This window comes from Natator depressus, chromosome 23 (genome assembly GCF_965152275.1).
Source record: "Natator depressus isolate rNatDep1 chromosome 23, rNatDep2.hap1, whole genome shotgun sequence".
NCBI lineage: Eukaryota > Metazoa > Chordata > Testudines > Cheloniidae > Natator > Natator depressus.
This window is the reverse complement of record NC_134256.1, coordinates 18,155,284-18,166,273: the sequence shown is the minus strand read 5'-3', so window position 1 is coordinate 18,166,273 and position 10,990 is coordinate 18,155,284. Positions and strand designations below refer to the sequence as shown.

Here is a 10,990-nt window from a genome sequence, read left to right as displayed (position 1 = left end):
ACCAAGCCCGGCCCCCCTCGTTCCTCTCCGCCCCCTCCCCTCCCCTTGCTTGCCCTTATGACCAGTAAAAAATGGGAGGGCCCCTCTGGCCCCCCCTGTACCGGTGCCCCTGATTAACGACATTTGACGGGAAAACCCTGCACTATGGGACTACAGCGGCCCAGCTGCAGAGCCAGTGCAGCGGCTCTAGTGTAGACATAGAAATCCACATGGCGGCCCTGCACTGCACTGAGTACACTGGGACAGTGAAAGCCGTCCCGCTTTTGTGTGTAGACAAGGCCTTGAATGCCGTCTTCTTGGCCAACTGCTTTGTCTCTGAAGTAGGTGTCCAGGGATCATAGTAATGAACTTGGTACAAAACCTTAGATAGATACATTCCCAAATGCTTCTTTACCTCAGGTCCCCATATGCCCCTCATCACACCTAGAATGCAAATTATTACACAAGCAAACAAACTTTCCTTGGGTTTTCATGGAAAGGAAGCAGGGTTGGGAGGTCAGGCGCTTTTGGGTGTATTCAGTGATTGTGAAGGGACATGTGTACCATCGGTGTATCTACACGGCACACTGAGGCCTGGCCGAGGCTACGTGATTGGGCCAACACAAGGCAGCTTGCACCAATCTAGTGGTGTGTCTAGTGGTGTCTCCCACAACTGCAAGCATCCTGTTACGCTGACACAATAACATCACCTCTCCAAGTGGCGCAGAGCCAGGACCTGGGGCCTAGGACTCTGCTAGCAGGACAGATCAGAGCCTGGGTCCCGTTGCGGCTTGGGTCCAAGCCCTGTCATTTCGCAGTGTGGACGCAGCTCTAGCCACAGACCCAAGTCAGAAGATCTCTGTAGCTCAGTACGGTCACATTAACATGGCTGTGAGACCCAGATCTTAGCAATTGTCATCCCATGTTTACAATGCAGTGTGAACGCTCAAGCGCAGACTTGGAACTAGTGAGACCTCAAGCCTGGGTCCCACGGAGCCAGGTTTAGGATGCCATGTTGACACACCCTAAGTGTCTGTACCAGGCCCAGAAATATGGACCCTGAATCTTGGTTGGAGCATCTAAGCTCTCGCTATAATCAGTGATGCCAACTCTGCTGATTTTATCGCGAGCCGGTTTGTCTCAAAGCCCCAGTGCCTGGAGTCATGGGATTACCCGAGAATCTCAGCCCCCCCGTTGACATAGAAAGTAAGTTCCTTGCTCTTGTGGTTCCAGAGAAAAGCTTCAAAATGCAGCCAGAGTGAGACCCTAAAAGCTCAGAAACCAGCATAAAAAAGAAAAAAAGTACAGGCAAGAAGTCTCATGATTTTGAAGCCAATCTCTTGGTTTTTGAGGACTGATTCACAGTTGAACAATTTGGGTTGGCAAAACGGGGTGCAGCCGCAGTGCATCTGTCGCTCAGGCTAGAGGACTTCAGATTATGGAGGCCTAATCCTCCCCCATCCATTCATGGCTGTGGCATCTGAGTCCCCCAGCCCCTATGTGCCTCCACATTGCCCCCCTGCCAACACCCCCTCATCCACCCACAGCGAGGATACCCACATAGGCCCTATGCCACCCCGAGGTATCCAGTGGTGATGTGGCAAAGGCCTTCACCTAGGAAGTGGGAGACACCACTTCCTGCTCCAAACTGGGCCCAGCAAGAACATGAAGCCAGGTTTCCCACCTCCGAGGCGAGTGCCCTGACCCCCCAGGCTGGGAACCTGCTTCTCTCTGGCCCAAGGACAATGTGAAGTGTTTACACTGGGTGGCACAGCTCCAAGAAGAGACACCGAGAATGAGCCACCTGGCTAAGGCACCCAACTGGCACGGTGTGGGGGGAGAGATTGATTCAAACCAAGCCGAGGACGGACTTGAACCTGGGTCTCTCACGTTTCAGCTGAGCACCCTCCCCACTGGTCTGCCTAGGGTAGAGGTGGGATTCGAACCCAAGTGCCAGCCGAGTGCCTTGGCCACAGGGCTGTTGGCCATTCTGGAGGGGGTGCCACTCTGTTATTTTTCTGTGAACAGCATGGGAGCTCTCAGTTTGGTCCTGATGCAGTGTGGGAAATTTTTCAAAATCTTGGAAAATGTTGCGGGACTGAGAAAACAATTCCCGTGCCAGCTCTCCCCATGTCATCAATATCTCCTTCGAAAGGGGACAAGGCTCCAAATGTCGGCTACCTGCTCAGGCCAGGAAAGGGTAACAATAATTAATAAGATGGTAGGAACTAGAGTTCCTGTTACGATTGTAAGAAACCTACTCTAAACGTGCCAATATATAGAATAGCCAGTCCCTGTCCCAAAGAGCCGACAATCTAAGTATAGGACAACACACAGATGGGAAGTCTAAGGAAATAAGACTCATAGATTTCGAGGCCAGACGGGACCATTATGATCTAGTCTGAGCTCCTGTGTAGCACAGGCCAGAAAATGTCCCCAAAATAATTCCTAGAGCAGATCTGTTAGGACAACATCCAATCTTGATTTAAAAATGGTCACAGATGGAGAATTCACCACGACTCTTGTTCCAATGGCTAATTTTTCTCATGGTTACAAATTTATGCTTTATTTCCAGTCTGAATTTGCCTGCCCCATGGTCAACCCACTCATCTACTACTGCGGATGCAGAGACATTCCTCTTACTTACACCAGTGGCTTGAATGGTGTTATATAGTGAGCCTGTGGACAACTCATTGCCACTGGCTGGTGCTGAGAGCTAGAACTTAGCAAGAAGCAAAGAGGGCCTGGAAGTTGAATCTCTGTTGCCAACTTCAAACATTTAAAAAAAAAATCATGAGAGCGACTTAAAATCATGATTAAATTTGGGGTTCTCTTAATTTGCCTCCTGATTTCTGAGCCTTTAGGTTCACACTCCATCACATCACTAAGTTGTTCTCTGCAACTATGATGGCTACAAATTTACTGTAAATAAAACCTCACATTTTCACAGGACTCCAGAAGGTGGGGCTTTAAGAAATATGCCCATGAGCATGAGACTTGTGGTAGAATATGGAAGCTGGCAACCCTGCCATAGGGAGAACAAGAATATCCAGAGTTATAATAATTAATGCTAAAAAACCCCCAAAGAATGTTGAAAATGACCTAAAAGTGTCATGTTTCCGGGCTGAAACCAATCTCTGACTGTGCTATGTTTATCACCCTGATTTTCACAGGTGTAAGCTGAGTGGAGCATCAGGCTCTTGCAGGACAGATATGGAAAAGCAGGGGACTTGTAGGATAAGTTGCTACGCCCTGTATAGCGTGAGTCTGGGTATGATGGTTCGACCCCCAGTCTTGTCGTGGTCGCTTAAGGCAGGTCACTTCCCTGACTCACTGATCATTACATAGAGTTCAGAGTACCTACAATGTATTACATAGCAACTAATAAAAAATAAGTAAAAAGGGGGAAGGTGAAAGGAAACTAGTTACCCCACCCTGTGGGCACGGGGACACCACAAACAGCCGCCTTTGCATGGGAATGAAAGTTCACAGTCTGTTCCTCACACCTCCCAGGCCTCCTGCCCAGCCCCTGGCCGCGCTGCGTTGATACCATAGAGTGACAATCTGTACCTCAAGATAGCACCCTGGAGCCCCTGTATTCACCACTAGGCTGGAGTTATGACAGGTTGGGTACAAGGTCTGCCTTGTGAGGCATCATTTTAAAAGTCTTGATCTGTTAAACATGAATATCTTGTTGGATTGTACGTGCTACCCTGGTATGGGAAGTTATGAAGCATTGCTGGGTGTGCTACTGAAATGTGTTGTGAGACTGGGAGACGCCCACAGCCAACCTTTCAACTGCAACAGAGGACCAGCCAGCCAGTGTCAAGGGCTCATCCACACCCATCGAGGAAAGAAGTGAGCTGTAGCTCACGAAAGCTTATGCTCAAATAAATTGGTTAGTCTCTAAGGTGCCACAAGTACTCCTTTTATTTTTGCGAATACAGACTAACACGGCTGCTACTCTGAAACCTATCCCAGCGACTGTGTCCAATGGAGATTGCTTGACCAATGGGGACTGCCTGATCCCCGGGGCACAGCAAAGATCTTTCCAGCAAGCTGGCAGAAAATATAAAAGAGGGGAAGTGACAACATCCCTTGGCCTCACTCCCCCCACAACTCAACACCTGGAAACACATCTTGAGCATAGATGCTGACTCTGTGGGTGCTCCAGGACCCACGGGAAAAAATTGGTGGGTGCTCTGCACCCACCGCCAGCTCCTGGCCCCCCCCGGCCCAGCTCACCTCACCTCCGCCTCCTCCCCTGAGCGCACCGCGTCCCTGCTTCTACTCCCCGTGCTTGCTGCCGCAAAACAGCTGTTTCGCAGAGTAACAAGTTGTGGGAGGGAGCGGGTAGGAGCGGGAACACGGCGCACTCAGGGGAAGAGGCGGGGTGGGAATTTGGGGAGGGAGTCCAATAGGGGCAGGGAGGGGGCGGAGTTGGGGCTGGGACTTTGGGGAAGGGGTTGGAATGGGGGCAGGGCAGGGGCGGGAGGGGTCGAGCATCCATCAGCGCCAGGAGAAGTTGGCACCTATGGTCTGGAGGACAAAGACTTTGAACTGGAGAGGGTGGTCCCGGCCGGAAGGCAGTTCCAGTCTGTGTACTGAAGATCTGTGACCTGTGGGTACCAGCTACCGAGGGAGACGCTGCTTGATTCAAATTCTGGTTAGTTTGTAGAACTCAGACTGCCAGTTTATTTTTGTTTCTTAAGTAACTGACCCTGATCTCTACGCTTGCTAGTTATAATCACTTCAACTCCATCTCTCTGGAGTTAATAAATCTCTTTTCTATTTGAGCTCAAACAGTGTGTTTCGGTTGAAGTGCCTGGGAAATCTCAAAAAGAACAGGAGTACTTGTGGCACCTTAGAGACCACAAGTAATCCTGTTCTTTTTGCAGATACAGACTAACAGGGCTGCTACTCTGAAACCTGGGAAATCTCAGCTCAGGTTACAAAGGCTGGTGCGTATCCTCTCCCCATCGAGGGAGGGGCGGACTGGGTAATGAACAGACACTGGCCAGGCTTCTGACCAGTGCAGGACGGTACCAGGCTGGGGATCTGGGAGGGACTTGACTGGCGCGTCCCTATTAATGGTTTGTGAGAGCCTGGGAGATCATTCATGTAACTCCGGTGGGTGTGTCCCTGGCTATGGATGGCTGGGTAAGTGCAGGACCTGCCAGAGGTTTGTAGCTTGACATCAGTATCACAGTTGGGAGGGATACCCCAGGTTGGTGGGACAGAGGGTCCAGCGGTTCCATAGACCCACCCCGGGAACCCTGTCACAGGGCGGAAATACTGAGCCGGGCCCCTCACCTGCTACCATCAGCTCCATGGGGTCGCTGGGATGCGACCAGATGGAGGGGTCCGATTTGGGGCCATATTGGCAGCTGTAGCTCCCTGTGTGTCTCCGGCTCACGTTGTGGATGGTAAACTCAGCCACGCCCCCAGCAGTCTCTGCCCAGTGCCGTACGTCCGGGTTTCCAAGTTTATACATGAGGAACGTCGCTTTCTGGCATCGACACTCACACCGGATGGTCACATTTCGTCCCAGGGCGACTCCCCTGCTGGGGCTCAGGGAAATGGTGGGTTTGGGGTAGCTGGGCTCTGCAGTGAGAAGGAGACAGGCCGTGAGACAGGCCCCGACACAGTCACTGCGCCCCGTCCTCGCCGCACGGTCCCAGACCCCGGGCCCCTGGGAGAAAACCCAGCCAGAGGCACCTATCTGAGATCCCAGAGATTCCTGGGAGCTACGACCGAAACTGCCTGAGGACCTAAATCCAGAGCACCCTCTGTACCTGTCTATCCACTTAATAGTCCCCCCGAGCCTGGGAGCCAGGACGCCTGGGTTCTGTCCCTAGCTCTGGGAAGGGAGTGGCGTCTAGTGGTTAGAGCTGGGGGGCCTGGCAGTCAGAGGTGCTGGGAGCTCCACAGGCACAGTGAGAAAAAGCCCCCACCCTAAAGCCAACCCCGACTCTCTAACCAGACACAAGGTGCAGGGAGGATGATTCATACAAGGGGAAATGGAAGCACGGGGAAGTAAGGGACACCCCAAGGACCCCTGGGGGCAGGGATCCCCCCCTGCATCAGCCCTGAATCTACAGCGGCTGGGAACCCCCCCTGTGACTCTGTCCCTGCTCCCCAGGACCCTCACCTGCTACAACAATCCGCAGGTAATCATGGGGCTCCGGCTCCGGCTCCGGCTCCGGCTCTGATCTGGAGCGAGATCTGCAGTGGTAGAACCCTGCGTCTTCCCGTCTGGCGCTGGGGATGGTGAATTCACCCCCATCCCCAGCAGCGTCCAGCTCCTGGATTTGGATTCCATCTTTATACAGAAATAACCTCCTGGCCTCGCACCGACACTGACAGCGGATGGTGACGGCTGCCCTCGGGACGATCACCCCGCTGGGGCTGACGGAGATGGAGGGTCCGGGCGCAGGGAGCTCTGCGTTCACACTCAAACAGGAGTGGATGGGGAGACACAAACCCCTCCCCATGTGTCTGTAACCTGCCCTCAGTGCCCAGCTCCAGGGACAGCACCACAGATAACAGACACCTCACTGCATCTACAGCAGGGGTCTCAAACGCAAATGACCACGAGGGCCACATAAGGACTAGTACATTGGCCCGAGGGCCGCACCACTGACCGCACACCCGCTGCCCTGGCCCCGCCCCCACTCCACCCCATCCATGAGGCCCCGCCCCTACCCCGCCTCTTCCCACCCCTTCCCTGCCCTCATTCCAACCCCTTCCCCGAAATCCCCACCCGAACTCCGCTCCCTCCCTGCCCCCAGGGGGTGCAGGAGGGGTGAGGGGTGTGTCGGGGGCTCAGGGCAGGGCGTTGGGGTGCAGGGTGGAGCAGGGGGTCAGGGCAGGGGGTTGGGGTGCAAGAGGGGTGTGGGGTGCAGCAGGGAGCTCACGACAGGGGGTTGGGGTGCAGGAGGGGTGCGGCAGGGGGCTTAGGGCAGGGGGTTGGGGTGCAGGAGGGGTGCAGGGTGCGGCAGGCGTGTCAGGGCAGGGGTTCGGCTGCAGGAGGCGTTGGGGGGGCGGGTCCGGCCCGGCATGCACCGGGGGCAGGGCAGGCTCCCTGCCTGCCTGCCCTGCCCCTGCACCACTCCGGGAAGTGGCCGGGACCTGGGTGGGGGGGGGGCACAGGGGTCTGTGTGTTGCCCTGGCCGCTCCTCCAGGTACCTCCCCCGAAGCAGACTCGGCCAACGGGGGAGGTACCTGGAGGAGCGGCCAGGGCTACACACAGACCCCTGTGCCCGGCCGCTTCCTGGAGTGGCGCGGGGGCAGGGCAGGCAGGCAGGGAGCCGCGGCTCGAAGTTTGAAACTCCTGATCTACATGGAACCTGTGAGTCGGGTTCTGGTCTCAGCCCCCGGGGTCAATCCGGAGTCACTCCTGACTGCACTGGGGGCAGGGCTGGGTTCTGATCTCAGTCCGCTGGGGTTAATCCAGAGTCAACCCTGACTGAGTTTTGGGGGAAGGTTCAGGTCTCAGCTGCTCTTTTCCCCTCCACCTCCCCACCCCTGCCCCCATCCTTAACACTTAGCGTTGAGCAGCACAGATACTCACCGCTGGACACTTTGCTCTGCCTGGCCAGCCAGCAGCCTAGAGAGGAGACAGCTTGTTAGGGACCAGATCCCAGAGTGACTGGATCCTACACTCTGGTCTCAGATTCTCCCCAAGGGCACATGGCCTGGTCTCAGATCCTCCCTCACAGGCACACGCCCTGGCTGTCTCCAATACTTACCTATGAAGAGGACGGTGAGAGCAGATACCATGATGGGGCAGTGAGGGGGCCACCAACATCGCACTGCCTGGCTCCACCAAGCCCCAAATAAAGAACTCAGCCAGTGGCTGCAGCTGGAGGAAGTTGAGGATGTCTCATCTCTTCCTACATCCATCACACCTTATCTCTAATCTGCAGGCGAAATCTAACGCAGCTAAAGTAAGCAGCAGTCACTGCAAAACCGAGGAAACCCTGAGACCTTCAGCCTGGCCAATCACCATGCAGCTCGCAGCTTGTTTGTGTCTGTGGGGAGCAGGGACAGGTCACCCTCAATTTATCCTGCAGCCTTGGGGAAGGTGCAACAGGCTGGGAGCCAGGAGACCACAGGGTCTAGTCTTCAATTTTCAACTGACCACGATTTCCATGCAGATTCCCCCCTCCCATCCTGTCCTTTCTTACATTCTGGAATCAAACCTCACCGGTGACCCATGTAGGTAAAATTAATACGTGATCATGCAATTAAAGGCTGGCATCGTAATGCATGTGCATGAGGGGGCGGAGTTTAGGTTGTTCAGAAAACTGTATCTGTGGCATTTCCCGGTGCTGGAGGGTTTGACTCTGCAGCCTTCCCACTCAGCCTGCCAACCTGCCCACGCGCACAACACCTGCCCTGGCACCGTGTGAGGAGCGGGCGCGATGGGGAACACCTGGGTTTGCTGCCCCTTGCACCATAACTGAGCAGGGAGGACGGCTTTATGCTGTAACGCCTGGTTCAAAGGGTCTTTTCTCAGTGTGGGAATTAAATAAACCAGGTTCAAAGAAAAACTGGAGCAAGAGAAATTCCATCCTGTGCACCCAGCCGGGAGAGACCCAGGGACCTTCTAATGCCCCTGCAGAGACCCTGCCCCCAAGCTGGAGGAGACACTGTCAGTGGTTATGTGCCCAGGCCCCTAGAGAGGGACGTGACACAGGCTTTGTTTATACGCCATTGGCTAGAGGGCAGGAGGAAGCTGGGGGTCAGGAAAGTTTGAATCAGTTCTGGGCTCTGGCAGGGGAGTGGGGACTAGTGGTTAGAGCCAGGGGGTGGAGCTGGGGCCCGGACTCCTTGTGTCACCATCTTGGGGATCGCCTCCCCCCACACACACACAGTGCTGGGCCAGGCCGGGGCTGCATTAAAGGTGCTTCAGCTTCCCAGCCGACGGGTCCCAATGAGCCTCCTTCACTCAGCCCCCTAGTCCCAGGACCCCGATCCCCCTGCTCACCAGACCCCCGGGAGCCTTTGCCCCTGGCACCGGAGCAGGAGGGAGACGAGCAGCAGGCTCATTGCAAAGCAGGGTCATTCCCCCCACCCCCCAGCCTGTCCCCCTCCGCCCCCCGGCCTGACTCCCCGAGTCTCCCAGCTTAGCCTGTGTCACCCCACACCCCTCCTCCCCGCATTGTGCCCCCTGGCCCGTGTCCCCTCACAGACCACTGGCCCCTTCCTCCCCAACCCCCCAGCATCTCTGTCCTGCCCCCTCTCACAGCCAGCCCCCCACTAGCTATGGCCGCCATCTCCCATTGCTCTCCAAGGGAAGGGACCGCAGCTGCCCTCAGTTAACATGGCCACCCCGTCACCCCCTGCAGCCCTCGCAGGCTAGGCTGCCCCCTGGCTAAGATGGCCGACGCCTCAGCCTCGGGGTGGGGAACAATCCTGCCCCCCTGGACTGTCTATGGGGCAGGGAGGGGTGACTATGGGGTTGGGGGCATTATGGGGCACAGAATGTGGGGCAGGGAGGAATGCGTGTGGGGGGGGAAGTGAGGGGACAGAAAAAATGGGGAACCTGAGGGGGCTGGAGCTGGGGTGAGGCTGAGCAGGGGGCAGTGAAAGGGGCGGCTGCTGGGGGTAGAAATGGGAGTCCAGGGGAAACTTGGGGGCACCAGCTCCCCCCTCACTCCTCAGCCCCCCCCAAATCCTGCCCCCCAGCTCTGACCTTCTGAGGAGGGGAGCCTGGCTGCTCTCAAACTCCATCCTGGCCCCTCTCCCCTCAGCCCCCCTCCCAACCAACTTCCCTCAAACTCCAGGCTCCCCGCATCCAGTTCCCCCCAAACACCCACCATAGGGGGCCCAGAAGTGCCAGGGGCTAAATCCCTCTGCACCCTGTTTTGTTCATGGAGACACAATAAAGGGCCCAAGGTGCGAACACGCCCCAGCCCCTGCCCCACACTGAACAGGGTTAAACACAGGCCAGGCGGGGTCCAGAGCCTGCAGCCTGCTCAGCCCCACGGTAAACCCCCCATTGACCCCTGGGACCGGCTGTGACAGACCCAGCAGAGCAGGAACCAGGGGAGCCATGGCAGGCACGGTGTGAAATGAGGGGTTTGTTCCAGTCCCGGCCCCATTCCCTGGAGCGAGCCTCTAGCCGGAAAATCCCCTGGGTTTGGGTGTCTCCCCACTGGCCCTGGAGATGCTAGCGACTGTCCTTGGGGGCAGAGGAGCCGGCGGAGCTGGGCTGGAGCCGGCGTCGCCACGGCTGCTGTTAAAGTCCAACCCCATTTCCTCCCGGGTTGGGGGTACAGCTGGGGGAGGGGCGATGGCATCGGGGTCCCTCTCTCCGGCCGCTCTGCTCAGGACGCCTCTGCGGAGCAGGGTCCGGATGGCCCAGGGGGCCCAGGGTACAGGGGGTGGCAGCCACGACGGTGAAGCCAATTTCCCTCCCCCTGTCTCTTTAAGGACCCAAGTCCAGAGAAAGGGCCCATGAACCTCGTGGCAGGCAGCACCTGGGGGGGAGTTGGGGCCGATCAGCTCTGAATTGATGGTGATGCCGGGCTGGGCACGAGGCAGGCTGAGCTGCCTGAAAAGCAGGAGCTAGGCAGGGGTGGGTGGGTGAAGGTCTCCCGGTCTAGAGAGGGGAGGGGGGAAATCGAGGAGAACAGATGCCCTGGATGCCGGCCCTGAGGGAAGGGGCCCCGGGGGAGGGTGGAGAGAGACCCTGATGGAGAGGAAGCAGCCCAGGTTTAGGATGGGACACAGGTTGGCTGCTGGTTGTAGGTCTCTGGGCTGGACCCTGGAGTGGCAGGCGGGCCGGGGTTCCCCTACCAGCCAGGGGGGCAGTGGCACAGAGCGGGCAGAGGAGCAGAAGCCTGCCTGGACCAGTCACCCAGTGGGAGTTTGATACCCCAGATGGGGAGGACCAGAGCGACCGGCCAGAGGCCAAGCCCCAGAGAGGGGGCACCCAGAGTGATGCAAAGGGAGCAGCCGGGGTCTAGACAGTGAGTGCGAGACCCCAGGGTGAGAGACCGAA

General features: G+C 56.9%; 1 protein-coding gene across 1 annotated transcript; it reads right to left on the bottom strand.

Moving 5' to 3' along the window:
• Positions 1-3,727: 3,727 nt before the first annotated feature.
• On the bottom strand, positions 3,728-7,761 carry LOC141976857 (leukocyte immunoglobulin-like receptor subfamily A member 6). The gene is made up of 4 exons (XM_074938022.1): positions 7,731-7,761; positions 6,131-6,421; positions 5,293-5,583; positions 3,728-3,777 (listed from the first exon to the last, which is right to left on the bottom strand). The coding sequence occupies exons 1-4, from the start codon at positions 7,759-7,761 to the stop codon at positions 3,728-3,730; spliced, it is 663 nt and encodes a 220-aa protein (XP_074794123.1).
• Positions 7,762-10,990: the final 3,229 nt, after the last annotated feature.

Coding starts and splice junctions, on each gene's coding strand:
- LOC141976857 (XM_074938022.1), bottom strand. CDS start 7,761: ATGGTATCTGCTCTCACCGTCCTCTTCATAG. Junction 6,422..7,730: donor TCTCACCGTCCTCTTCATAG/GTAAGTATTGGA, acceptor GTGTGAACGCAG/AGCTCCCTGCGCCCGGACCC. Junction 3,778..5,292: donor CATGGAGCTGATGGTAGCAG/GTGAGGGGCCCG, acceptor CCTCTGTTGCAG/TTGAAAGGTTGGCTGTGGGC.